General features: G+C 64.1%; 4 protein-coding genes across 5 annotated transcripts in view; 2 read left to right on the plus strand and 2 right to left on the minus strand.

The window, feature by feature from the left end:
* The window catches only part of LOC117641479 (fasciclin-3), a 182,979-nt gene that overhangs the window by 24,584 nt on the left and 132,316 nt on the right, over positions 1-26,079 (minus strand).
* On the plus strand, positions 6,065-10,175 carry LOC117641481. 2 transcript variants are annotated; one of them, XM_034378846.1, is made up of 2 exons: positions 6,065-6,872; positions 6,968-10,175. In XM_034378846.1, the coding sequence occupies exon 2, from the start codon at positions 8,508-8,510 to the stop codon at positions 9,702-9,704; it is 1,197 nt and encodes a 398-aa protein (XP_034234737.1). In that variant the 5' UTR covers positions 6,065-6,872; positions 6,968-8,507; the 3' UTR covers positions 9,705-10,175. Both variants share the same exon structure in this region, with proteins under 2 accessions (XP_034234737.1, XP_034234738.1).
* LOC117641480 lies at positions 10,542-14,021 on the plus strand. The gene is made up of 2 exons (XM_034378845.1): positions 10,542-13,699; positions 13,791-14,021. The coding sequence occupies exon 1, from the start codon at positions 11,565-11,567 to the stop codon at positions 12,852-12,854; it is 1,290 nt and encodes a 429-aa protein (XP_034234736.1). The 5' UTR covers positions 10,542-11,564; the 3' UTR covers positions 12,855-13,699; positions 13,791-14,021.
* On the minus strand, positions 14,155-15,391 carry LOC117641482. Its single transcript, XM_034378849.1, has 2 exons — positions 15,200-15,391; positions 14,155-15,103 (listed from the first exon to the last, which is right to left on the minus strand). The coding sequence occupies exon 2, from the start codon at positions 15,098-15,100 to the stop codon at positions 14,354-14,356; it is 747 nt and encodes a 248-aa protein (XP_034234740.1). The 5' UTR covers positions 15,101-15,103; positions 15,200-15,391; the 3' UTR covers positions 14,155-14,353.

A 26,079-nucleotide genomic window follows, 5' to 3' on the forward strand; every position in this document is an offset into this window, starting at 1 on the left:
AAGCCGGAGCTGGAATCCCACTCCTTGCTCCGAGAGGACATGAATTGGAATATCCTGGACAAGGCGTCGGCCCTGCCGCCCCGCCGAGCGGCCAGCCATAGGCGGCCAGGAAGGCGGACGCGCCGATAACTTCCGCATCCCTGTAATGCGGACGGGACGGAGGGTCCCTGGAACGGGAAGGGACTCCCCTGACTCCCCCGGGGGCGGCAGGTTTATCGAGGGCGGCGGTGGCAGATGTTGGCACCTGCAGATGCCCCGCTTATCGACGTGGCCGCCCCTGGCCGCCCCTGGCCGCCCCCTGGACTCGAGGACCCCGCGGCCGGGACTCCAGGATCTCACGACTCCGGCACTCCTTGCTCACAGGAGCATTTCATCCTGCCCGGTACAAGTCGAGGACCGTCGTCCTGCAGCCGGCGCAGTGGCACTGCGAGGTACGTAGGACGACGGACGAGACGAGGACGCAGTAGGGCGTGTGATGCCCCGCCCCGCCAGCCGGCCCAATATTGATAGTTACAACCTGAGGCTGCGTCTCGGGACTCCAGCGCTCACGCACTCCAGCAGTGAGGCGGGCCGGGCCGGGCGGCGAGTCGCGGACTTAGTCGCAGACGACTGCAAACAGGCAGGCGGCCGCGCAGCACAGCAGCGCGGCAGCGCCTCTGCCTGACGACGGCGTGCCCGCCGAGGGATGCTGCTGCACCGCCCCGCCCCGCCCCGCCCCGCCCCGCCCCGCCCCGCCGAGGATGACGAAGTTGGGGAGGAAACAGCGGTAATAAAGTAAGGGCCGCTCGACAGAAAGAAGGACGGCCGCCGGAAATTGGGAAGGGCACCGAGGGCTCATCGACCGGGAGGGGAGGGGAGGGGAGAACACATGGCCAAATGGTAACCTTTCACATTTTTTCGCTCTTCGCCACAGATAGTTTTAGTTTTTTCGAGTCTTTTTATCCTGAACATGATGATAATTTTTCCCCTCCTAAATTTCAAATCGCTCCCCCTTTCACACTGTGCAGTGGGTCTGAGCCACCCGCCACCACTCTGCAGTCTGCACTAAGCTCCCCCAATTTTCTCTCTCCCGTGCGGCCAAACAGTATGTGATTTAAAAACAACAAAGCCTCCCCCCCCCCCGGGCTTTCAAAAAAGCCGTCTTCATCTCTCTGTCTCTCTCGCTCTCATGGGGCATAGGCGCGAGAGAGACGGAGCGACGAAAACGACTCTCGGAATCATACACTGCTGCGCTGCGGGGCGCCTCACGTCGCGAACCTAAAACACACGGAGCACGACAAAAGTAAAGAACGAGTCGCTGGATGGAAGGGGAGGGGAGGGTGAAAGAGAAAAACGAGAAGCACTCTGCCAGTAAGCCAGCGGCGGCCCGAGGCGGCCCGAGGAGGAGTGGCAAGATGGATGAACTTGGGACAACAGCGCGGGGAATCGCGTGGCGGGCCGGGGGCGAGCCGGGCCGGGCCGACCGGGCCGCTGGGGTGGCCGGCGACGCCGAGCGCGGAGCAGCGAGCAGCGCAGAGCGCGGCAACAGGTTCACTTGGCACGCCAGACCGCCAGCACAGCCTGCACCGCCAGGCCGACGCACGCCGCGCACTTCGACACGACGGCACGGCACGGCATGGCACGGCAAATTCGCGCGTCGGCCAGGCCATTGTCAGCAGTGATTAGGAAGCGCCGCCATTGTCACCACGGCCGCCGTCCGAACGACGCTTTTCCGAACAGACAGACGGACAGACAGACAGACGGACAGACAGACAGACAGACAGACAGGCAGCCGCTTTGGGGGCGGATTGCCCGGACCGCGGCGGCAGCGAAACGCGCGTCGTAAAACGCGCGCGACGCCGCGTTCGGTTTGTTTCCGAGGTATCGATGATGGATTCGATCCTCGCGCCGGAAACTGGTCACGTTTGTTTGCCACCCCTTCCCCTGCCCCGCCCCCTTCCGTCATCCCGGCCATTTATTTCCCACAGGAGAAGTGGCAGCGGGCGGCCCGTCCGCAGAGACGCGCCCCGCCAGGCCAGGCCGGGTCGGGTCGCCGTTGTCCGGCCAGTAAAGAGTCAGACAGACAGCGAGGGCTGCTGGGACGCTCGTCGCTCTGTCTCTCTCGCACTCATGGGGCGTCCCGTGTGGGTGCGAGAGAGACAGAGCGACTTTCCGGTGGCGCGCCCTGGCGGAAGGAAGCGGCGACACTCGGCGCGCTGCCGCCCTTGCCGCCGCCGTGGACGATAATCGTAAAAACGGAACAACCCCATTAGGGCAAGACGAGTCGACGCCCTGCGTCGCCGCGCGCCCTTCGCCTCCATCTAGGCCCCGTCCTCCAGCCAGCCGTCCCGCCCGGCTTGCCCGCCTCGACGAAGGACCTGGCGCAGGACGTCAGGTTGGTGCGCGGCCCGGCCGGCCCGCCGGGCGTAGCCTGGCGGGGACGTTATCAGAGCAGAGTCCCTTTGAGGAGGTCCTCCCTCCCCGCTGCCGCCGCCCCGCTGCAAGGTCGGACTGCAGACTGATTCCGAGAAGCGTTTTCATCGCTCCGTCCCGACGAGTGCGAGAGAGACAGAGCGATGGAACGACCCTCGGAATCAGTGGACTGGGCCACGTTGGTCGGGTCAGTGGCCGCGGACGGACGGACGGACAGACAGACAGACAGACAGACAGACAGACAGACAGACAGACAGACAGACAGACAGACATACAGACAGACAGACAGACAGACATACAGACAGACAGACAGACAGATAGACAGACAGACAGACAGACAGACAGACAGACAGACAGACAGGCAGACAGACAGACAGACGCGGGCCCGTTCGGCACGTGCCACCGCACGGCGATTAGTTATTGCAGGGCTGTTTCCCCGCGGCACAGCACTGCAAGCAGTGGCACGCAGCGCAGCACGACCGCCATGAAGCAAGCCGTGGAGCAAGCCGTGGAGCAGGCGGGGCCGCCGAATGGATCCACTGCACCCAAAAGACTCGTTTCTCGAACTCGAACCAACAAAATTTCCTTGCAAAAAGTGAACCAACTTGAAACATTCCAGTGAATTCACTTGTTGCCTCTTTATCCAAGAAACGACAAGAAAATTTACATGCAATACGCGAATCAACTTGAAAATTCAAGTAAATTCAGTGGTTGCAAGTGTGTATGATTCCGGCTCAACAAACGACCCTTTTTTTCTGGGGGTGGAGTGCGTACCATTGCAGTGCACCACCTATAGAGCCGAGCCGCCGGCTGCGTGCGTGTTGGCGAGGTACGACACGCGCGTGACACGCGACGGACACGCACGCACACGCCAGAGGGGCGCGGAGACCAATTTCCCCCGCGGCCGCCATGCCAACTTTGAAGTCACGCGAAACGGAGCGGGGAGTCCGACCGACCCAGGGCGGGGCGGGGCGGGGCGTAGGCTCCCGAAAAGGGTTCCTTCCTGTTGCACGGACCTTCCCTTCCACCTTCCTACGACGGGGAGGAAGCACAGGCCAGGAAGCCCGGGGAGGGGAACGAACGGCGGACTCCGCGTGCAGCGCCCTCACGCTGTCTCTCACGCACCCCCGCGGCACGCCGGCACGCCCCGCGAGTGCGAGAGAGACAGCGCGACGCGTGACGCACGGCGCGCCATATTTATTCGGCTCGCTGCGATTTGAGAACGGCCGCCGTTATTCGCCTGCCAGTGGCGTGGTGTTGCCGCGCGGCCCATCGCCCCGTCTCTCTCGCACATGCACGGAACGCCCCGCGAGTGCGAGAGAGACGGGGCGATATGAAGGAGGGCGAAGAGCGGAGCAGGTGGCGCACTGGAAAATACCGGCGGCCAGGGGGCGGGGCCGGAACGGCCGGAACGCCCGGACGATACGGCAGAGTCATCATCGCAATCCGCACGACAAACAAAACGACAACGCAAACAAAAACACAATTTTTGTTTATTAAGTGGCATACACCTTTATGCCCGAGGCGCGACGGAGCGGTTCGTGTGGAAGTGGACGCCGCGGGGCGCAGTGCGGGGCGCAGTGCGGGGCGCAGTGCTGGGCGCACGCGCACCCTCTGCCCGCCACACTGGGCAGCACTTCCCTTTCTCAACGGAGTGAAGCCCAAGTCCCAGGCCAGGCCGAGCCGGAGCGCAAAGACGACAAAAGACAACAACAACAGATAAATCGGCATGGCGACGCCGAGCGGCGCCGAGCCAGGTGAAGCAGAAGGACTGACGCGACGGGGCTTGAGTGAATTCGGGTGGGGCGGTGGAGCGGGGCTGGGAGCTGGATGAAGACTTGAGCCCCGCCCCCCCCCCCCCCTTGACACATGGCCACACGGAGTCGCAACGTGGACGGGGTCCTAAATACGGGCCTGGAGGGCTGGAGGGCCTGGAGTGCCGTCGACACATGGCAGAGAGGGGAGGGGGGGGGGAATAAATCGCGTTCGCCGAGAATATCGAGAAGACACGCCGCGGTCGGGACCCCCTTTACGGGAAACGTCGCGGCTCTTTGCTCCCCCGCCCTCACTGGAAAAAAACCAACAACATTCCCGTGTTTGTTTTGGATTTTTGCAGTGTAGCCCCGCCGCCACCACACTCCCTCCGGCCGCTCCGCTCCGGCCCACGCGCGCACACCTGTCCGCGCCACTCGCTCCCCACGACCCCCGGCTAGAGGCTACAATCTGAGCTCGCGGCGGCTCTGCCCTGCTCTGCCCTGCTCTACCCGCCCCACAGCGCGTGGGACTCGGTCGGGCCGGGCGGCTCGAGGACTCAGCCCGGCAAATGCGGACAGAGCGGACCTCGGAGCGGACGCTACACTGGCGCCAGGCAACACGCCGCAACGCGCCGCAAGGACCGAGGACCGTGACCTGCCGTGACCCCAGCGCACCTGCGAGCCAGCGGCATGTCTCTTTCATTCGTCGTGCCCGAGTTGTCACGGCGACACTCTTGTCGCAAGGACAGCGCCAGCCAGCAGGGGGCAGCAGGGGCTGCCTCGCGTTTTGTTCGTTCTGGCTCACAGCTCGCGCCAGGGACGGGAGGGGCGCTTGCAGCCCCGCGGGGTGGGGCCTGGTGGTGCGGACAAGGCGCGCGCGGGGTGGGACGCCTCAGAGCGCCTGCGAACCCGGAGGTAGGCAGCCCGCCGGACGGGGCAGCGCGCCGGGCGCCAGGAGGCCTACCTGGCAGGCGCGCGGACAGACGGACAGACAGACACCGGTGGAGAGGCGACAGTCAAAGGAGACAATGGCCACGGAGGAGTCGCCGGGCCGGGCCGAGCCGGGCCCTGCCGGAGGAATTACGGCACGCTGAGCTGCATACCTGTGTGTGAATAAAGTGGGGGTGTGGGACAAACTCCCCGGGTGCGCCCGGATGCCCCCGGGAGTCTCGTCCGATAGCCCCGGGGGAATCGGAAAAAGGGAGCGGGTGGGGCCCAGTGTGTGGCTGCACCGGAGGATCTGTCCGCTAGCCGCGGGGGGAGAGGGGGAAAGGGGGGGGGAAAATTTGGGTGGAAGGGGGGGGGGGGGGCGGGGGAAGCGGGGGGGTCCCCCCCCTGGGGCGGGTAGGGGTGCGGGAGGGTGGGGTGCTCCGTTCCTCCCCGCCCGCCCCCCCCCCCGGCTGGGGCCCGGCCTCCGCGCGCGTGGCGGTCCGGCCCTCCGTCGCCCCCGGGGCGGGGGGGTCCCGTGCGGCGAGAGAGGGGGGAATATCGCCCGGGGGTTTCGCGCGGGGGCCCGGGGGTGCGGGGGTCGGGTCTCCGTCGCCCCGGGGGCGGGGGGCCCCGCGCGGGGCGGAGAGAGGGAAGCCCGCCCCGGGGGTCCCCCCCGGCGGCCCGGCTGCGGCCTCGGGGTCCCGTCGCCCGAGGCGGGGGGGGCCCGGCGTGCGAGAGAGGGGGAAGTATCCCCCGGGTGGTCGCGCGGGGGCCCCGGGCTGCAGGCCTCGCGTCTCCGTCGCTCCGAGGCGGGGCGGCCCGCGCGTGCGAGAGAGGGGGAAAGTATCGCCCGGTGGTCGCGCGGCGGCCCGGCTGCGGGCCTCGCGTCTCCGTCGCTCCGAGGCGGGGCGGGGCGCGCGTGCGAGAGAGAGGGGGTGGCGGGCGCGGCGGGCTAGGCTCCCCCGGCGTCCCTCTCACCGTGCCCTCTCACCGGCCGTCGCGCGGGCTGTCCTCTCATTGGCGGACCGTTCGGACGGCGGTGCTGTCACCTCCTCGCGGCGCTGCTGCCCGGCTCCCTGCGCGCGATTCTCGACAAGTTTGAACTTGTCGAGCTCTGTTGGCGAGCGTCCCCCGACGAGTCCGGACATGTCGCGCTCCGACGCTCCCCGCCCCGTCCCCGTCAACACCGGCAGTGCGCTCAGACCGTTGTGGTGTCGTCAGTGTCGCGAGGACCTTCCCCGCTCCCGGTCGTCTGCTCGCTGCATCTGTCGGTATTATGGCCCTCCCCCGCCTGGTCTGCCTTCTGGGCGCTCTGACCCTGCTGTCGCCCGGGTGCCTCAGCGAATCCCCTTCATCTACCTGTACGACTGCCGATGTGTGGAGTGCTGTCCTCCGCGACTATCTGTTCCTGTCGGAGAGCGGCATTGATCAGCGTGTGAGCGAATGGATGTCATTCTGTGATCGGCTTCCGGAGGGCACTAACCTGAGTGACACTTCCGGCCTCCTGGCTCTTTGGCGCGAGCACTCTGCGATGTTGCCCCTGTCGGACTGCTCCTGCTATGCAGCGGCCAGTAGTTCGTTAGAAGGCGACGAGAGCGTACCGCCCTCACTGTTCGTGGACTACCCGGTTCTCGGCGTCATCCTGGCCGTGTTGGTGTACCTATTGCGCCTCTACCATGTCCGCGGATCTGAGTCCGCTACCTTCTACGTGTCGGCGTTCGACCACCACCTTCATCAACCCGGCGACGATCGCCATCGTGGGGCCGAGCTGCTGCGGTGAGTGTCTCCCTAGAACGTTGCTCATCATCTCGGCGCTGCCCCGGCGCTCCGTGGCTTATCCGAAGTGCTCACGAATGATGTGTCTGTTCCAGGCAAGACCACCCTGGCGCTGCGGATGCTGGAGCATGAGCGGGAAATGTTTTCGTCCCCGTTTGAGCATTATTTCTGGTGCCTTCCGAATGGGAGTGAACCGCCGAAAGAAATCGCCAACCGGCCCGACTTCCAAATTCACTATGGCGTTCCCGATGGGGCGACCCTACCCATGCATAGTATCGTGTTTCTGGACGACCTACAGACCGAGCAGGGCATTCTGACGCAGCTGCTTTATACCGTTCACAGCCACCACAGAGCCTTAACGGTGGTCAGTCTGAACCATAACCTGTTTCCTCGCAACCGCTACCAGCGCGATCTGTCTCAGAGCACAAAGTACATCATCGCCTGCAACAACCCCCGCGACGCGGCCTCGTTCTTCCGCCTGGCTCTTCAGTTGGAGCCGAGACGTGCTCGGAGCCTGTACGAGTGCTACCTGGACGCGTGCAAGGAACCCTTCGGCTACCTGCTGTGCGATCTGACTCAGCAGGCCCATCCCGCGCTTCGTTACCGCACTCGTCTGTTCCCCTCCGACGGCGGTGTGTGCGTGTACAGCTCCGACGAAGACGTGCAGCGTTTGCTTCGTGAAAATGACGGATATGAGCGATTCTGTGAAGACAAACATGCCCCTCATGCAAGTATTGGTGAAAGCCAACAGGGCTCGGAGGAAGCAACTGATGAAGGGGTTGAACAAGTCCGAGGTGGACTGCCTATGCGAGCTCGTTCTGAATGCGGTGGCTGGTCCCGGTAAGGAGCATCTCAGCCCGTCGTGCGTCCGTCACTGCCAGCGGCACAAGCGGCGTATTCGCACTTTGGCGTTCAACCATCGGCTCTCGTGGAAGAAGCGGCGAGACCTCCTGACCAACCAGTCTGGGGCCGGCTGGTTCATCCCCCTCCTCTCCGCAGTCGTGTCCGGTCTGTTGTCGAGATGAGTCACGCTCTCAGCAAACGCATCATTCTGTCCCCGCTCCAGCTCCAGCGGCTTCTCGGCCGCGATCGTGAGCTGACGAGTCGCACGGATGCGGCCCGCATGGACGCCCTCGCCAATGCCACCCGGGCGGCCTCGAAGATTGGTGCCGCTCAAGCCTACGCTCAGTACCGCGCGACGCAGCAGAGGCACCTGAATCAGGCGGCTCAGGAGCGCGAGGCTCCGCTAGAGCTCGTCGTATCGGATCCCGCCCCGCCCTCTGGCCAGTTCGTGGAGAACGATCTCATCAACTTCCTGGAAGACGACCTCCCCCCTCCTCCTCCGAAGCCGAAATCCCCCAAGGCTCCGAAGACGCCGAAGACTCCGAAGACCCCGACGTCCGTGACGAAGCCGAGGCAGGCTCCGTCTCTGAAAACGTCGCGGCAGTGGAGAACGGCCCATTCTCGCCTCCAGCGTCAACAGGGGTTCGATGAGGAGGGCGAGCCCGTAGCCGGTCCCTCCTCGACGCCCAAGCGCACGCCCAAGCGCGCCCGCCTTGTCGTCGGCTCGAAAGCCAAGCCTCCTGCGTGGTCCCCGATTCGGACTCGCGCCCGCTCTAAGAACCAAGCCTCGCCATGGCTCCGGTACGGAAAGAGCCCCAAGCCGTAGTGCCCCAACACCTGGCTCGCCGCATCCTGGACCGCATGTGGACGTCCCCGGGCACCTCCTACGCGGCCTTTGCTGGGCAGCATCTTCTTCGCCGTGCCGCCGCTGAGCCTAGCTCGAGGAAGACCAAGTTGGAGCCCGAAGACGTCCGACGCTACCTCACCCAGGAGCCTGCCTATACCCAGCACGCGCCCCGCCGCGAGAGGTTTACGAAGCCGTTCTATAATATGGTCAAGCTGTGGCATCTGGTGGAGACCGATCTCCTGGAGACGGGGCGCGTGGCCAACTTTAATGATGGAGTTCGTTATTTACTGCTTGCTATAGAGTGCACCTCACGTAAACTGTATGTCAAACCGTTAAAGAATAAAGAAGGGAAGACGTGCGCTGAGGCGTTCAGAGAATTGTTGGAGAATGAGTTCCCCAAATACCCCGATATCGTGCGTTCCGACCGCGGGTCCGAGTACAAAGACAAGGGGTTCCAGAAAATGTTGAAAGACCGCGGCATTCGCCATCTGTTTGCCAGCAACACGGAGAAAGCAGCGATCTGTGAGCGGGCAGGGCAGACGCTTCAACGTCGCCTCCACCGTTACATGACCCACAACAACACGTACTCCTTCCTCCCCGTGCTTCAAGATATGGTCAAGAGCATCAACGACACGCCCCACAGCACCACCCTGGTGGCTCCGAACAAGTTCTCCGAGTCTGACGTGTACCCAGCCTGGGAGCGGAATTATCTGCGCCATATGCCCCACATCCCGGACCCGCGTCCGTACCGCTTCGAGGTCGGCGATCCGGTCCGAGTATCTCTGCTCCGTCGGAGCATGGACAAAGCCTACCGGGGCACGTTTTCCCCTCAAGTATTTACGGTGAAAGCGCGGAGGAAGACGCGTCCGCACACCTACGAGTTGCGCAATGCTGCGGGCGAGCCCGTCGATGGTCTGTTTTTCGAGCAGGAGCTTATCTTGGCCAAGGACCGCCCCGACCGCCGTTACATGATTGAGAAAGAACACGATCGCCGGGTCAATCCTCAAACGAAGAAAAAGGAGGTGCAGGTCTCCTGGGTTGGGTGGCCGCCCTCAGTTCGCGATTGGATCCCGGCGACGGCGCAAGTGACGACCGGCAAAGCGGTGCCGCCGCCTCCGCAACATGGCAAGCGTGGACTATAGCGGCGGCGTGCTGCCTTTGCCCGATAGCCTGTACCTCCCCCTGATCTCTGACAGTTCGGGCGATGTGTTTCCGACGAACACGCTGACTCATTTCCGCGTGCAGCTCGAGTCCCCTCTCTACCTCGGTGATGGCGACTGGGTATGCGGCCTGGCGGAAATCATCTGGCCTCCCATGGAGGAGCCCCCAAAGAAGCGAAGGCGTCGAGATGTCGCATTCTCCCGCCCCTCCGCTGCCGGCCCGCCCTCGTCGAGGGGGCGAGTCTCCCTCAGGACGGTCAGTCCCGAGTCCCGGCGCACGATCCCCGTCAAGCCGTCGCTAGGGGGACTCTTTGCTGCCGCCCCGCCTCGCCCGGATGGTGTGCCTGTGTTGGCGGTGCGCCCGAATTACGGACCGCGATCGCCTCACGCCAGTCCCACGCGTTCGCCCGACGCCGGCGCTCCCTCGTTCGGTCCCTTCGATGCTCCCGCACCGCCCGCCCCCGACGTCCCTCGTGTCGAGGACGACCCGCCGCCGCCGGCATCGCCGCCCTCCAGCCCTCCGCCGTCCAGCTCTCCACCGTCCAGCCCTGCCCCGTCCAGCCCGCCGCCGCCGTCCAGTCCTCCTCCTCCTCCGCCCAGCCCTGCACCCTCCGCCCCGCCCGGGCCCGTCAGCCTCGTCACACCGGTCCAGGACGCCGAAGGAGACGCACCGACGCCGACCGCTCACGATGGCTCCCCCGATTCGCCGCCACCTGACGCCTCTGCTCCGCCACGCGAACCCCTTCGCCCCGTCTCTGCGGAGGCCTCGGAGGCGGGTCAAGAGAAGGACGACGACGGCGACGACGCCCCGGGGGGAGGGGCTGCCCTCTTCTCTCTCGCCCGCCGAGACGGCCCAGGCGGCGAATGCGTCGCCGACCCCGTCGCCTGTGAGCTCCCCGGAACCCGCCGTCGTGGAGGGGTCTGCGGAGCCTCCCCCCAACTCTATGCTGTACACGCCGTTGCTCATCGATACTCCGATGCTCGAGCCGGTTAGCCATGTGGCGAAGACCTTGGCCGCTAAAACCAAGGCTGCCGAGGCTGCCGCCCGGCCCGCCCCTCTATCCCCGGGGTCACGCGCTTTCATCTACTGCGACCTCATTCGCCCGAGTCTGTGTTCCGACTTTCGAGGCAAGTGCCTCCGCATCGTCCCCGTCTACGGTCATCAGGTCCAACAGACGCTGTATCCCGTCTACTACTTTCCCGTCGAGAAGCGAGTGGTGGATACGATCCACGTGGAGGTGAAGGATAAATACAATGAGTATCTGCCCCTCGAGGCCAGCGAACAGCCCTTGGTCCTCGTGCTGCATTTCAAACGGTCGGCAGTTGCTCCGTAGCCGAGGAGAGAGAAGGAGGTATGATGGCGTCCGCCAACCCCTACTACGCCTACTACGCGTCCCAGATCGGTGGGGGGTTGTCGACCCCCTACTACAGCTCCAAGTTCCGGGTCCAGGCCGGTCGCGGCTGGTTCGGCAACCTGTTTCGCAGCGCCTGGAACTATCTGCGCCCTCTCGTGGGCAGCGTCGCGAAGCATGCCGGAGCCGAAGCGCTCCACGTGGGCTCCAACATCATGAAGGAGGCCATTGCGAACCCCAAACGAATCGTTCAAAGACGTCGTCGGGCGCCAAGGGCCTGAAGGTCTGTCGTCGATCGCCAAGGCCGCGGCGGCGGGAGCCCGCGCGGCGCGAGGTCAGAGTGGTAAGGGCCGCGGACCGCGCCGTCAGTCCGGCCGAGACGTCGTCAAGCGCGGGTAGCTCCGTCCCAACGCGTCCTCCGCCGCCGTCGAAAGACGCCGCCCGTCCCTAGAGCCTCCTCGATCCGCGATATCTTCTCCCCACCATCACCATGAGTACGGGAGACTTCGTTCCCTGTATGATCCCGCAGCTGGAGCTGTTCAAGAAGAAGCCGGTGCAGTCCTGCATTACCGGGCGGATTCTGCAGAAGCTGAAGCCGCTTTCGGCCTTGCCCGAGCGCCCTGATGTGATCGAGTTTCTTTGCCCCGGGCGTCCCATGCACTACATGGACATTAATAACATCTGCCTGCGCCTCAACGTGACGATGAAGAAGGAAAATGGGAATAACCTGGATGGTCATAACGATGACGTGTCGGTCATCGACGCGCCTCTGCACTCCATGTTCTCTCAATGTGAGGTGTTTTTGTCGGAAGTGCCCGTGACCAAGAGCCCTCATCTGTACCACTACAAGGCGATCCTGGACCTGCATACGGGCTCCGACGCGAACGGGCGGGACGGTCTTCTGGCCACGTCGCTGTACATTCCCGACGAGTACCCTGCGTCGGAGGAGGGGCCTTGGGGAAAACGCATGACGCCCTTCAGGCGGTCCAAAAAGGTGGAGTTGCTCGGGCGGCTGCGTCCCGACGTGTGCCATATGGAAGACGGCGCCTACATCCTGGACAACGTCCCCATTCGCGTCCGTCTGACTCTCAATCCCCAGGAGGTCTATCTGTGGGCCAATGCTGCCGGTGAGACAGCGAAGATGGTGTTCAACGATGCCGAGCTGCAGATCCCCTATTATGTCGGCACCCCCGAGCTGTCGTTGGGGATGGAGCAGATGTTGAGCCAGCAGCCGGCGACCTATCGGTTCAAAGGAACGCAACTCCGCACCTTCCTTCACCCCGCCCAGTCCCCCAATATCAACATCCCCATCGCCGTCAGCGGCAAGCTGCCCACGTCCCTTCTGCTGACGGTGGTTGAAGCTTCCCACTATAACGGCACCCTGCGGACGAATCCCTTCCATTTCCCCCACAGCGGGTTGGAGGAGATCTCCTTCATCTGTAACGGTCACGAGCGTCGGTTCGTCATGGATGGCGACAATCCCTATGGCTGCACGAGTATGCTGAGGAGCCTGTACACGGAGCTCGGCCTGGAGCATGAGGAGTCGAGCGGTCACGTCTACGACATGAACAACTTTACTACGGGCAAGTTTGCGTGCGCGGTGGACCTGACGGTGGACCATTCTGGCGGCGGCCCCAGCCAGACCCTGCAAGAGTACGGTACGGTGTCGATCCAGGGTCGTCTGAAAGCCCCTCTCCCCCATGCGCTCTGCATCATTCTCTACGCCAAGTACGATAGCGTGTTGGAAATCAACGCCAGTCGCGAGGTGACCGTGCTTTAGACATGAAGGACTTTACATCGGCCACATCGACCCTGGAGCTGATGGCCGCGGCCCGCGCGCATCCTGCGCTCCGACGGTTTCACGTGGGCACCTTCCCTCTGGACGCCCTCCCCTCGCTGAACGTCGCGGGCCGGCCGCGGCATCTCATCTACAATCTGTCTCCCTCTTTCCGCCCTCCCGGCACCCACTGGGTATCGATATGGCTGGGTAAGGACCTGGAAGCGGAAGTGATGGACAGCCTGGGACAGCGCCCTGCGGCCCCCGAAGTCCTGGGTTTCCTTCGCCGCCATAGCGTTCGAGCCGTCTATTCGGAGCGGCCCATTCAACATTGGTCCAGTAACGCTTGCGGGCTCTATTGTCTGAGCCACGGTCTGGCTCGAGCCCGCGGGCTGTCCCTCCCCTCCTGGCTGTCGCAGTTTTCGACCCGCCTCCCCGATAATGACGCCCTGGTGCAGTGTCAGTTCATGCGGGAGCTGGCCCTCCCCTCCCTGTTCTCCCCCCTCCTGCGCAACTGGCGGCAGCATGTGGCGCGAGCGTGCCGGAACGTCAGTCTGTCGCGTCGAGCCCTGCCGCGAGCATGCACCCGTCGTCGGCGCAAGAAGCCCTCCCCTGCCAGGACGCCTCCGTGAACACCATGTGTCTCATCACGGAAGATGACGTCGGTCCCGAGAGCCAGGCCCTCTTCGAGTCCTACCTAGCCAGCCTGGCGGAGCAAGCGAGCCAGCCAGCGCAGCTGCTGCTGCAGCAGCCCGAGGTGAAGGAGGAAGAGCGTCAGCTGCCCGAGTCGGAGGCTGTCCCCGAGCAGTCGCCTTCCAAGTCCGAGCGGAAACGACCCCGAAAGCAAGGTGAGACTCCCACCCTTTCCCCTCGCGGACCGTCGTAGGCATAGGTCGATGCAGCGGTGCTTAAGGCTCTCTCCCTTCCCTTGTGTTGCAGCCCATCCGCGGCCCCGTCGTCGTCCCGCCATCACGCCCCAGGCCTCCTCCTCCTCGTCCAGGAAGAAGAAGAGGGAAGCGGTCGACCAGCCAACCCTGTCCGAGCAGCCCACCCCGAAGCGGAAAAAGCAGCAGCAGCTGCAGCCGCAGCAGCCCTCCCTGTGTCATCATGTGGAAAGATTGTGTCAGCTCCTGCGCGTGTTGTCGGGTGCGCAGCCATGTGTCAAGAAAAGTTCCTAAAATAAAAGTGTTCATGTGAAGCCAACTCCAAGTGTTCTTTCTTTCTGTCCGTCCTCCTTTCCATCCGCCTTTCAAGGAAAAGGAAATAAAGAGAGAGAGATGGGATGTTCTTTTGTTGGGTATTTATAATTCAAAATTTCGGTGAACATGGTCGGGCTCGCCCGTTGCGGCGACATACAAATGCTTATATACACACACACACAAGGCCCTATCTCTGTACACATGGCCGTCAGAGGCTCAAGAAAAAAAAAAAAACACAAAAACCTTAGTCTATGTACAAGCCTTAGGGACCTACATGGGCACACCATCACAGTCTCTTTGGTTTCAAGCAGACTCGGCGTTCACGTCGCCATCGTCAGATCGCATGTAATCAATGAACATTCTTGCAAAGAGTTCCTTGTGGCGGAACAGCATGTCTGAAATAAATTCTCCCTCTATATCGAGCGTGGGCGCCATCAGTTTGACTGAGCCCAGTTTGCCGCTCAGAGCGGTCATCACAGGGTACACTTCTTTCTCACGAGACAGGGCCTGCTGTCCCATGCTGCGGGCCTGGGCACGCATCACCTCCATGCTCCGCACGAGCCACTCCGCGCCCAACTCTCCCACCGAGTCCAACAGATCGAGACGTTGCAGGATGGCTGGAGCAGCATAGTACAGGGCGGTGCAAGACACCTCCCCCAAAATCACAAAACTCTCACCCTTGGCGAGGCGCAGCCCCGGTTCTCCGTTGCGCAGGGTGACGCACTGGAACTCCATGTTGCCGGCTCTGCTGCTCACGCCCCCCTCAGCCTGAGGGCGGTCCAGGTGTTCGAACACGTCGGTCCGCATGGAGGGCGTCAGAAGGTGTTGCAACTCGAGCACGGACAGCTTCACGCCCAGGCCGGAGGGGCTCTCAATGACGGTGCAGATGTCCAGCTTGCGCAGCAGGTCGAAGCCGAGCGTCAACCGCTTGGAGCGGGAAGGGTTGAGGTCCCAGGTCTTTTCAAAGACCCATCGGTTGGGGTCCTTGGGTCCGGCCACCAGGCGGCGCATGGCACGCAAACAATCGGCATCGAGAGAGCGCATCCCCATGATCTGGAACAAGCAAACCCATGCGAAGGCGCAGACGATAAGCACAGAGGCCCAGACAGGGGGTAGCGAGCAAGGGCGGACCTGGAGGGAAACACTCACCAGCGAGAGAGGAGAAGGATGAGGTCGTGAGGACGGCGAACGGTCGAGCAGGGAAGCGGCTCTGGCAGACTGCAGGATGCGAGTGTGATCCTCACCTCTCCGCCGGGAGCTTTTATCGGCCGCCGCCTTCCCTGCTCGCGTGGAGGGGATGGACTCGGCTCCTCGGCTCGGCTCGGCTCACCCTCACCCCCACCCTCTGCCCGGTCCAGCCGGCAGCCGGGCGGGGCTCGAGCGGTCGAGGGCCGAGTGCAGCCTGTCAGGGTGCGAGGGGTGGGCGATCAGCCCGATGTCGGCGATTCGCAGCCCGGTAAAGATCCGCAGACCGGTCAAGATCCGCAGACCGGTCAAGATCCGCAGCCCGGTTGTGAATCGCAGCCCGGTTGTGACTCGCAGACCGGTTGTGACTCGCAGACCGGTTGTGACTCGCAGACCGGTTGTGACTCGCAGACCGGTTGTGACTCGCAGACCGGCCGGGGCGGCGGCGGCGGCGGCGGCGGCGGCGGCGCGCCTTTAGGGCCCTCAACGTCCGTCCTCATGCCGTCAGGCCACGATCGCGGCCAGCGCTGATCACGGGCCGATGCGGACCGACACTCTGGAAACGGACATGAATACTTAGAAGGCGTCAGCTCGAGTCTGCAAGGAGCAGGGGTCCCGGTCGGGAGGGGTGAGGAGAGACACTCACCAGGGCGTCGAGCAGCTGTCGATTCCAACCGTCGCCACGGTGGCAGCGAGCGTTAGGGTGCCAACCGTCATCCTTCATGGGCGGGTCGTTATGTCCCTTCATCCTGAAACAACAGCAGGGAGGGGTTAGAGGACATGACGGTTGACCCCAGCCGGCATCATGTCAACCGCCATGCGTGCTAACCAACGGACCTAGGGGAGGCAGGGGGGCATGCCGCCCGCATGCGACCATCTGCCCGGGCCAGCTTGCCATTCTCCCCCCACATTCTCCCTCGACCCCTCATCGTCAACCGTCAGCTCGGAACGGTTATGTGGGGGAGCCGCTAGGGGTCCGGGGAGGGTCGTCGTCGTCAACGGTCGGAGGCGCAACGGCCCATCGACCCCCCGCCGTCTAGCCCGCTTGGTCCGCCAGGGCCATCAAGACGTCCAACAGCTCCATGTCCTCGGCATCCAAACCGCCATCGTCCTGCAAGACGGAAATAGAAGGAATGAGCCAAAGAGCAACACGGCCACGTCCTGGAGGGACAGATGGCGGACTTACCCTCGCCTCTTCTCGCAACACCTGGCTCACATGTTGGTCGATATGGGCCTCGTCCATGTCCTCCCAGAACATCTGCAAAACACACGCACCCCCACGAGGGCGTTAGAACACGTCCGCGCACCCCGAACCCACACACACACACCCTTCCCTACCCGCCTAGCTTACCTGGGTACGCCGCTCCGGAGGGACGTAGCCGAAGGCGCGGGTCCGGATACCGTCAGCCTCAATGTACCGCTTGTTGTCGAAATTCTGTAGCCCCACTTTCGTCTGTTGAACCGTGAAAAGGCGGTGCTGCCCGTCCGTGCGGATGCTGCTGTACGTCACATGCTTCGCCACACCGTCAAAGACGCACCGCTTATAGTCCTCAAACGACACGGTCCTCTTCAACGCCGCCTTTTGGACGCCCTTGGCCTTGTAGACGACGGACTGCCCCGACGCGGAGGTCAGATCTAGGGCGTACACTTTGCTTCTTACCCCCGCGTAGCGGACGATGTGGTGACTGCCATATTCGATCTTCAGGCGGCCCTGAACGCGAGCGTACCGAGCGTCGTACAGAGGGTGGTCAGCGGGGAGGCTCGACGTGTCCAGCATGTCCATGAGAGGTCGCAAATCCTCCACAATGTCCGGCGTCCGCAGCTCCACAGCGAGCGAGTCCGTGTCAGTCAGCAACATATCCATACGGTCGCCAAACTGGTCTTTGAGCCGCCAGTAAAGACTCATCATCAGTCTTTTGCTCAAGTCCAGCACGGCGACACCCGCCGCGGGCAGGTTATTCATCTTGATTTTCGTCGGCATGCGCTCTACCGCCACCATGTTAGGTCCGAAAATCGTAAAACCCATGGTGGTGGGCTTGGCCATGAGCTTGCGGAACCTCCTTCCCGAGCGTACGAGTTCCAGGTTCCGGTCCTTTCGGGGGTTTCGAAGGAGCTGACCGTAGATGGAGTTGGACATCACCTGGAGGGACAGAGACAGAGAGACAGGGGTCAGCAGGGAGGACGATGGGGGCGAGTCGGATGGGGAGAGGAGGAGGAGGAGGAGGCACGATCAACTCACCTTCCAGGCCTGCTGCTCAAACTTGTGTTTCGCCTTCTGCCTCTCCAGCATCAAGTCCTGGATGTAGGGCTTCAGGAAGGCCTTCTGTCGGAAACGAATGCCCCGATAGTAGCGAGTCACTTTCAGACCCCGCTTGAGGTAGGCCGCCAGGGCGAGCCCGTGGACCAAGTACTGCTTCCGAGGCCCGAGATGGGAGACCAGCTTGGGCTGGCAGACCTGAGCGGGTCGGAGCCGACACGCCTCCATCATCTCTCGCTGGAGGGGTGAGAGCCACTCTTCCGGCACGGGGCAGCGCTCGACGGCGCACGGAAACTCATTATCTCGATCGTGGAGCTCCTCTGGGTACTCCAGGTCGACGACGGCCATGTACATGATGTTGGATTCTTCATTCAGACTGTCCCACTGGACGCCCGCCATGACCTCCGGGTCGACCCACTCATAGTGGGAATAGGGCAGAGGTTGCTCCATCATCATCGAATACATCTGAAAAGGAAACAGCGAGGGTGAGACGAGGGCGCCGAAATAGGAATGATACGAAACGCAGTGGAGCACTTACCGCATTAATGTCGAACATCATAATCTTGCTAGGGGGTAGGTCCGGGTTGAAGTTGGGGGTGTCAGGGTCGTTGGCCTCGGCATACCTCTTATGCACGGCTGAGTATCCCCCTTTAATACCCGCGGTCAGAAGGGCGTGCATGCCGGGGTCGCCCACTCGCTGGACCTTGGCACCCGTAAACTTGTACATCGCCGTGAGGCTGAGCGACGAGCTGCTCACGAAGTGGTCCACCTCCAGACCGTACTTGCCGAAGATCAGCTTCTTGTACTTGGTCATGAAGGAGGCAAGCAGGATGACGTCGGTCTGGAGGTAGTGGATGCAGTAGTCCATGAGGGAGGAGCACCCCAGACCGTTCCACACTTCGATGGCCCGCGCATAGTCAGCCTCACTCGGGGTCGAGCCCGACAGAGACGAGAAGAAGGCCTCCCGGGGCGGCAGCTCCTTCTGGGCCTCCATCTGAGCGTGCGACTTGCAGAACTCGTAAGGGAATACCCCCTTGCGCTTCAACAGGCGCTGATGCTCCTCTTCGGGGTATACCGCTTTGAGTAAATGCAAGTCCTCGTCCGCCAAGGACTGGCTTATCTCATCGAGGGAGGATGCCACAAACTGGAAACTGTCCAGGAACCTGAGCGCCCTCCCTGTATCTTTGAGATGAACCGTGGCGGAACGATACGTATCAGTCGTTTTGGCCAGCACCGAGAGTTTGTGTCTCTTCATTCTCGGGTGCCGGATCATAGCGCGAAAGATACAGTGCATATCGTATCTATTCGCGTTATGAGCCACGACCGCCGTGTAGGGCCTAACTCGAATCGCCGAGTTGCACGTGGCGTGCAAACTGTAACGATAATTGGCCTCCTTAACAAGATGGTCGTGATCCAAACACTTGACAAATTTCGGCGACCGTTTGGCGGCCTCACCCTCCAGGAATGGACCCTGGCACAGATCGCAAACGGTGGCGGCGTCATGTCGCGCCTGCTGCTCGGGAGAAGGATTTGCGGGGAAGTTGGGCCTCTTCGCGTGGAGCCGGGCCTCCATGGCCTCCAGCTCGAGGATGAAGGTGCGGGTGACATCTTGCTTCTTGCTGTCCTCGTGATGCCGGGTCACCATCTCCACGAAATTGCCCTCCCAATCCACAGCAACGAGGCAGAACGCGACCGCCTTATGCTCCTGAGTCCGCCGGGTCCGGCGGGGCGCTTGTCCGGGTCGCTGCGGGCGCTGGGCGTCCTCGGGAACGTCGGGGAGCACCGCCTCCAGGTCGTAGTAGATGGTGAACGGCGACCGCTGGACGCGGTGCCACACCTTGCGATCGAACGAGGCGAAGCCGCCCAGGTAGTCGATCTTCTGAGTGCCAAACGTCCTGCAGAGCTCCTCGTGCTCCTCCAGATGGTCAGGCTTCTTGAAAGCTCCCAAGCAGTAGCAGCAGAAGTACAGGCCGTTCCGGGATTTCCGCAGGCTGCCGAGAAACGTGTGCAGACTCTTGACTAGGACGTAGTGGCTCTTCCGCGGATCCTCCTTATCCTGGATCAGCAGCAGAGTCACGTGATGTCGACGTTTCTGACGTGTGTTATACTTGACGATGATGTGGTGGTTTTTGGGTTGCTTCGTGGGGTCGACAGGCTCATCGTCGGGGTCGGCGACAGCAGCAGTCCGTCGGGCGCGGGGGGCAGGAGGAGAACGGGTCGGGGCCTTCGGCCTCAGGTGCGGAGGAAGAGCGTCTTCGTCCTCTTCTTCTTCATCTTCATCCTCATCCTCCTCCTCCTCCTCTTCTTCATCCTCTCCCTCCTCCCCTCCGGCAGCGGCGCCCGCCGGCAGGAACTCGCGAGCCGCAGCAGCAGCCGTCTCGCCATCCGAGTCTTCGTCTTCATCATCATCGTCGGGCTCGTCCACGACAATGGCGAGGACAGTCAGGGAGATATCGGGGTTCAACTTCTCAAACTTGGGCAAGTCCGAGACCCTCATGGGTTGGCAGTCCAGGCCCTCCGTGTTGATTCGAGTGTCCACGAAGGGCAGATAATGGTTAGGCCGCTCTCGATGCTCAAGGGGCTCATCCAGTCTGAGGGAGGCCACAACCGAAAGGCGGAAGCAGTCCTGGCTACCTTCAGCGTTACGAATGTTGATGAGACACTTTTTACGCTCCAACCAGGTAGGGAGGGGGATGTAACTGCCCCCTGCCTTCAGGGGCTGGTAGGTGCCGACGTTGAGCTCGAGCGCGTGCACCTCGCCAACGACCCACGAGCTTCCCTCGAGCAGCATGCTGTCACCATTGTCCAGCACCTCCATCATCGCGACCTCCACCTGCCCCTCCACAGTCTCGGGCACGTTGAGCAGCACCTGGGCTCCACTGCGTAGGGACCGCTCTTCCTGCTCCACTTGAACGGAGCCGTCTTCACCGGGCACCTCTCTCATCACATCCACTCGGGCAACGAGCCACCACTTGACGCCCGAAACGGATTGCTGAACGAGGGCTTTCAGCTTGGACACCAGGCGCTGCTTGTGCTTGAGGAGGACGGCGTTGAGGTCAGGCTCTTGCTCCAGGGGCAGGGTGTGGACCGCCGCCGAGCCTTGCAACGCGAAGCTGCTGGTCCACGCGGGCGGGGCAGCCCCTTCTTCGGCAGCGGCCTCCCCAGACGGCTCGGCCTCTTCATTCTCTTCCTCCTCTTCTCCTTCGGCAGGGTCCTCTTCCTCGTCTTCATCCTCGGCGTCGGAATCGCCTTCGTCCCGTCCCCGAACAGCCGCGGCACGGGCGACAGCGCCGCCTTCCTGGTAGACTTGGGCCTCGTCGGGCTCGATGAGGAGGGCCCGCCAACGACAGTGCAGATAGTGGAAGGAGCGCTCACCCTGAGTCCCACAGTAGTATTGGCACCACTCACACACGAGGTGCCGATCGCGGCCGCGCAGGCACTCGTGACGGTGAAAGGCGGACGCAGAGTCAAAAACTTTGCCGCAGAAGTCGCAGGCTCGAGGCCGTCCGTGCTTCTCTCGGTAGTGAGCGTGAAGAGCGCCCACTTTCGCGAAGGACGACCGGCAGCGGACGCAGTGGTGGCGTTCATGCACTCGCTCCTTGTGGCGACGGAGGCTGAACGGGGTGGCAAAGGTCTTGCGGCAAACGTCGCAGGGGGCAGACGGCTGCTTCGACTTCCTGGAGCGCTCCTGCCGCTCCTGCCGCTCCTGCCGCTCGTGAGCATCCAGGTGCTGCTTGAAGCGGGCATAGGAAGGATGGTCCTGGCCGCACACGGGGCACTCCAGACGGCGCGGCCGGAGGGCGCCAGGCGGCGCGCGGTCGCCGGCGGGGAGCGGCGGTGGAGGCGCCTCCGAGCGAGACGGGCCAGCAAGCGACGGGCCGGCGTCGTGAAACGCCACGTGCCGCTGCAGGGCAAGCGCGGACACGAGGACGGCGTCGCACTCGGGGCATCGGAACGTCGGGCCGGCCATGTTCTGGAATCGAGAGAGAGAGAGAGATTCGCATCAGAAGGCCGCGGGGCGGGGCGGGGGGAGGGGGCAGTAAACACACACGAAGCCTCAGGGAGATGACGGGTCCATTCGCGGAACCGTTAATACCTACCTGGAGGAGAACGGCGGGACCACGGCGCCGAGATCACCGTCGGACAGCAGAGAGACGCACCCTGGAACACGTCAGGGCGTTACGACCCTCACGCACGCACACACACACTCACACGCGCCGGTCAGGAGACAGAGCACGCGCGCACCAGTAGCAGCGAGAGAGCACACTCACCTGGGGCGGGCTCGTTGGAGAGTCGGCGGCTGAGAGGAGATGCACCAGGCTTTACGGACAGGAGCGGACCCGGAGCAGTGGAGGGGGATGGGAGGGGGAGGGGACGAGAGTCAGTCCTCACCCTCGCTCGCCCCACTGCTCGCACCCGAATCCGCCGCGTCGGGGTCCGCCTGGGATGCTCCTGACTCCAGCGAAGGGCCCTCGCGGCACGACAGTCACAGTCCAAGTCAAGCGTATGAACGGGCTTGGAGCACTCGACGCACCCTTTAGCCAGTCGGTGGTGAAATATTTCATCCGGAAGCCACACGCGAGGGTCGAGTCCCCTTCAGCAGCAAGACAGGAGGCGGGTGCCATAAAGTCGATCGGGGCCGGTGCCATAAAGTCGATTCGCTCCGGGGCGGCAGCTGCGGGTCCTGTCCTACTCAGATTCCGGGAGCCGAAGCAGGACGCGCCGCGCGATAAGATCTGGAGTGGTCAACATCACGGGGGTCGGGAGAAATGATGCCACACCCACCGTTACGGGCGGACGCGCCGCGTGATGAGTACCGGGGCGACAGCTGCAGGTCCAGTCCGACGCAAAATCCGGGAGCCGAGGCGGGACGCGCCGCACGATAAGATCTGGAGGGGTCACCGGGGTGATGCCGCCCTCGAAGATTCGCGCGCAGGGAGCCGGGCAGCGGGAGCGTCGGAGCGCGACACGTGCGGAATCATCGGAGGGGGAGGGGAGGGGGGACGCTCGCCGACAGAGCTCGACAAGTTCATACTTGTCGAGATTCGCGCGCAGGGAGCCGGGCAGCAGCGCCGCGAGGAGGTAGACAGCACCGCCGTCCGAACGGCCCGCCAATGAGATGACAGCCCGCGCGACAATCGGTGAGAGGGCACGGTGAGAGGGACGCCGGGAGAGCCTAGCCCCGCCGCGCCCGCCACCCTCTCTCTCTCGCAAGCGCGCCCCGCCCCGCCTCGGAGCGACGGAGACGCGAGGCCCGCAGCCGGGCCGCCCCGCGACCACCGGGGGATACTTCCCTCTCTCTCGCCGCGCGGGGCCCCCCCGCCTCGGAGCGACGGAGACGCGAGGCCTGCAGCCGGGCCGCCGCGCGACCACCGGGGGATACTTCCCTCTCTCTCGCACGCGCGCCCCGCCCCCCCTCGGAGCGACGGAGACGCGAGGCCCCGCAGCCGGGGCCCCCCGCGCGACCACCGGGGGATACTTCCCCCTCTCTCGCACGCGCGGGCCGCCCCGCCCCGGAGCGACGGAGCCCCAGGGCCCGCACCCGGGCCGGGGGGGGGCGCGACCACCCCCCGATACTTCCCCCTCTCTCGCACGCCCGGGGCCCCCGCCCCGGGGCGACGGGGACAGACCCCCACGCGCGCGGAGGCGACCGAGCAGGGGAGGGGGGCGGGCGGGGGGGAACGGAGCACCCCACCCTCCCCACCACTACCCCCCGAGGGGGGGGACCCCCCGACTCCCCCCGCCCCCCCCCCCCCCTTCCCCCCTCTCCCCCCCCCTGCCCCCCTCCCCCCGCGGCTAGCGGACAGATCCTCCGGTGCAGCCCACACTGGACCGCACCCCTCCCCTTTTTCCCATTCCCCCATGGGGCTATCGGGCAAAACTCCGGTGCACTCCGGTGCGCACCGGAGAGTTTGTCCGACACCCCCACTTTATTCACACACAATACCCAATTTGCAAGGCAGTCCTCCAGGCAGCGGGCCCGGCCCGACCGGCCCGCCAGAGCGACGAGAGGAGAGACAAATCGAAGCGAGAAGTGTTGTTTACAGCCCGGCCCGGCCCGGCCCGCCCCGCCCCGCCCGGCATGCCAACGATTGCGCGCCTTTAATAAGGAGAGAGGAGCGGCGCGAGAGTTTGCCGGCGCTGCCGCCTGCGCCCCGGGCCCCACAGTGTGGGCCCCACACCTAGTGCTCTGCAGCCAATGCAAATCCAGGGCTGCTCGACTTCCAAACTAAAAGGCCGGGCCGAGCCAGCCGAGCTCGCCCAGCTCGCCGTGCAACGGCGGAAGCGAGGGACGACGTCAACCCTCCGGCGACTCGGTGACCGTCGTCGTCGCCGTGCGTCCGCCCCACTGGAAGAAGCCCACTTAATTTATTTTTTCGCTCTCCCTTCCCTTCCGGCAGGCGAGGTCCGCGCCGTTCGGGATGACGACGCTGATGGTGTCGTCGGCGACGTCCATTGGACACGACACCGTGCAGCCGTAATGAAATGTTTACGCTGTCGGCCCGCGTTACGCTCAGCCAATTAAAAGGGGATGGCGGGGCGGGGCGGGGCTCATCTCAGGATAACATTCCGTCCGGACGAGGGCGACGGACGGCGCCTGGCCTCGCGGAGGCCGAGGCGCGCGTAGCGAAGCGCGTTTATCGGCAGCGCCAACGAGGCAAGGCTCCGTCACGGCGGCGTTTATCTTCCGTCAACTTTGATTGTACACTACCATCCAACCCGAGTATATATTTCTGGCGAGTGCGCGGCGTGAGGGTGGCAGGGCAGGCGATGTGGACCGACACCGAGGACGTGGTAAGCCCCGAATTAGGGACACAAATCGGGGCTGCTGCGGTGGGCAAGCCCAGGGCAAGCCCTTGGCCCAGCGAGCCCCTTGCCCAGCAGCCCCAGGCCCCGGCCTCGGCCGGCCAGGGCGATCCGGGGCGACCCGGCACCGCCTCGCACGAGGGGAGCTTTTATGCCGGAGGGCGGGAGGTAAGGGGACCACTGCGGGGTTTATAAGCTGGCAACGGAGTGGTAGGGCAGCGGCCACGCGGACGGCTGGCACACACTCACCGAACTCTTTCCTCTGTCTGTCTGTCCGTCCGTCCGTCCCAGGCCCTTCTCCTGTTTGTAGCGGTCCAATAAGGCCGGTCGACCTGGCCGATGGCGAGCGAGGTGAGTCAATGGCGCGGCAGCAGGGCAGCCAGCGGCAGCCCGGACGACCAAAACTGCCTTTCATGCAGCTTCACTGAACCCACTTGCCCGGGTCAGGCCGTCGGGCGGACCGACCCGGCCGACCCGGAGAAAACGGAAAGGCCCCGGCGGGATTCGAACCCGGGGCCGGGCGGGGCGTGCGCGAGCGCACAACTCGAACACAGTACACTGCGAGGGGGCTCGCAGACTCGCTACTGATATAGCAATTAGAGCGAAAAGTGTAGCGGCAGTGCCGAGTGGGTTGCCCCGTCCCGAGCGTGTAATGCGCGCAAACTTTATGTAAGAGGATTTGTGAAGTTTGGCATGTGCCTCGGGGGTTCGGTGCGGCACCAGCAGCAGCCAGTCCGAGAGTTGGGCGAGGCGCGAGGCGTAGTGAGGGCGCAGAACAAGGGCAGGCCCAGGGCGGGCCCCGCACACCCGGCCCAACACTACAGGCCGGCGGGACAGTCAGCACAGAGACGGGCCTCTGCGAATAATAATCATCACCACTGTAGTGCTCGTCGTCCAAGCCAGGCCGGGCCAGGCCGGGGCCTCGGCCGGGGCAAGACGACGCCAGCGCCACCTGTTGGTGGTCCTCATTAACATCTCACGGGCCTTGGCGAGGCCGGCGCGGCCTGATGGCGCGATTGGCGGTGTGGTGGTCGTGCGGGCCTAGCCTGGGCCTGGCCTCCGCCTGCGTGCGAGCGTGGCAGCGCGGTACACGGGGGTCGCGGGGGTCCCTGGAGGCGGGGCGCGTTCGACCGGCCCGGACCAGCCTCCCGACTCCCAAGGATCGCTTCGTGGCTCTGTCTCTGTCGCACTCACGCGGCGTCCCTTGGGCGTGCGATAAAGACAGCGACGAAGCCGTCATTCGGAACGGACCGGCCGGCCGTTGAGACGATAAGCCGAGCCACCCGGCGTGATGGGCAGGACGAGGACGAGGACGGGCAGCACTAGGAGGAGGCGAGGCGACCTGCGAGGCGGCGGGGCCGGGCGGGGCCCCCAGGTGCCGTCCGGGGCGGTCGGGACGGTCGGGACGGATATAATTAAACGATGGAGCAATTAAGGCGGGACGTGCGCTGCGGCGCCGCAAGCAGGCTCATCCCGGGCAGTGCTCTCCCGCCTCCGTCTCTCTCGCACCCGAGCGGCACGGCCCCGGCACGGCCCGCGAGGCCGCGAGTGCGAGAGAGACGGAGCACCGCCGTCCGGAAACAGCCCGCGGGCGCACCCACTCCCCCGCACTGCCTGCGTGCGCTTCTTTTCGTATTACTTCCTCCGGCAGGTGATGAGCAGCAAGGCCGGTTCCTGGCGGGGCCCTGGCCGCCCTCGCTGCCCTGGCGTGCCTGGGCGTGACCCCTGCTGCCCCCGCGGGGCCCCGGGGCCGCGGGCAACAAGGCAACGGGGCGCCGTC

The sequence above is a fragment of the Thrips palmi genome, unplaced genomic scaffold, assembly GCF_012932325.1.
Source record: "Thrips palmi isolate BJ-2018 unplaced genomic scaffold, TpBJ-2018v1 HiC_scaffold_15, whole genome shotgun sequence".
In the NCBI taxonomy this organism is placed as follows: domain Eukaryota; kingdom Metazoa; phylum Arthropoda; class Insecta; order Thysanoptera; family Thripidae; genus Thrips; species Thrips palmi.

Coding starts and splice junctions, on each gene's coding strand:
- LOC117641482 (XM_034378849.1), bottom strand. CDS start 15,100: ATGGGGATGCGCTCTCTCGATGCCGATTGTTTGCGTGCCATGCGCCGC.
- LOC117641481 (XM_034378846.1), top strand. CDS start 8,508: ATGGCTCCGGTACGGAAAGAGCCCCAAGCCGTAGTGCCCCAACACCTG.
- LOC117641480 (XM_034378845.1), top strand. CDS start 11,565: ATGAGTACGGGAGACTTCGTTCCCTGTATGATCCCGCAGCTGGAGCTG.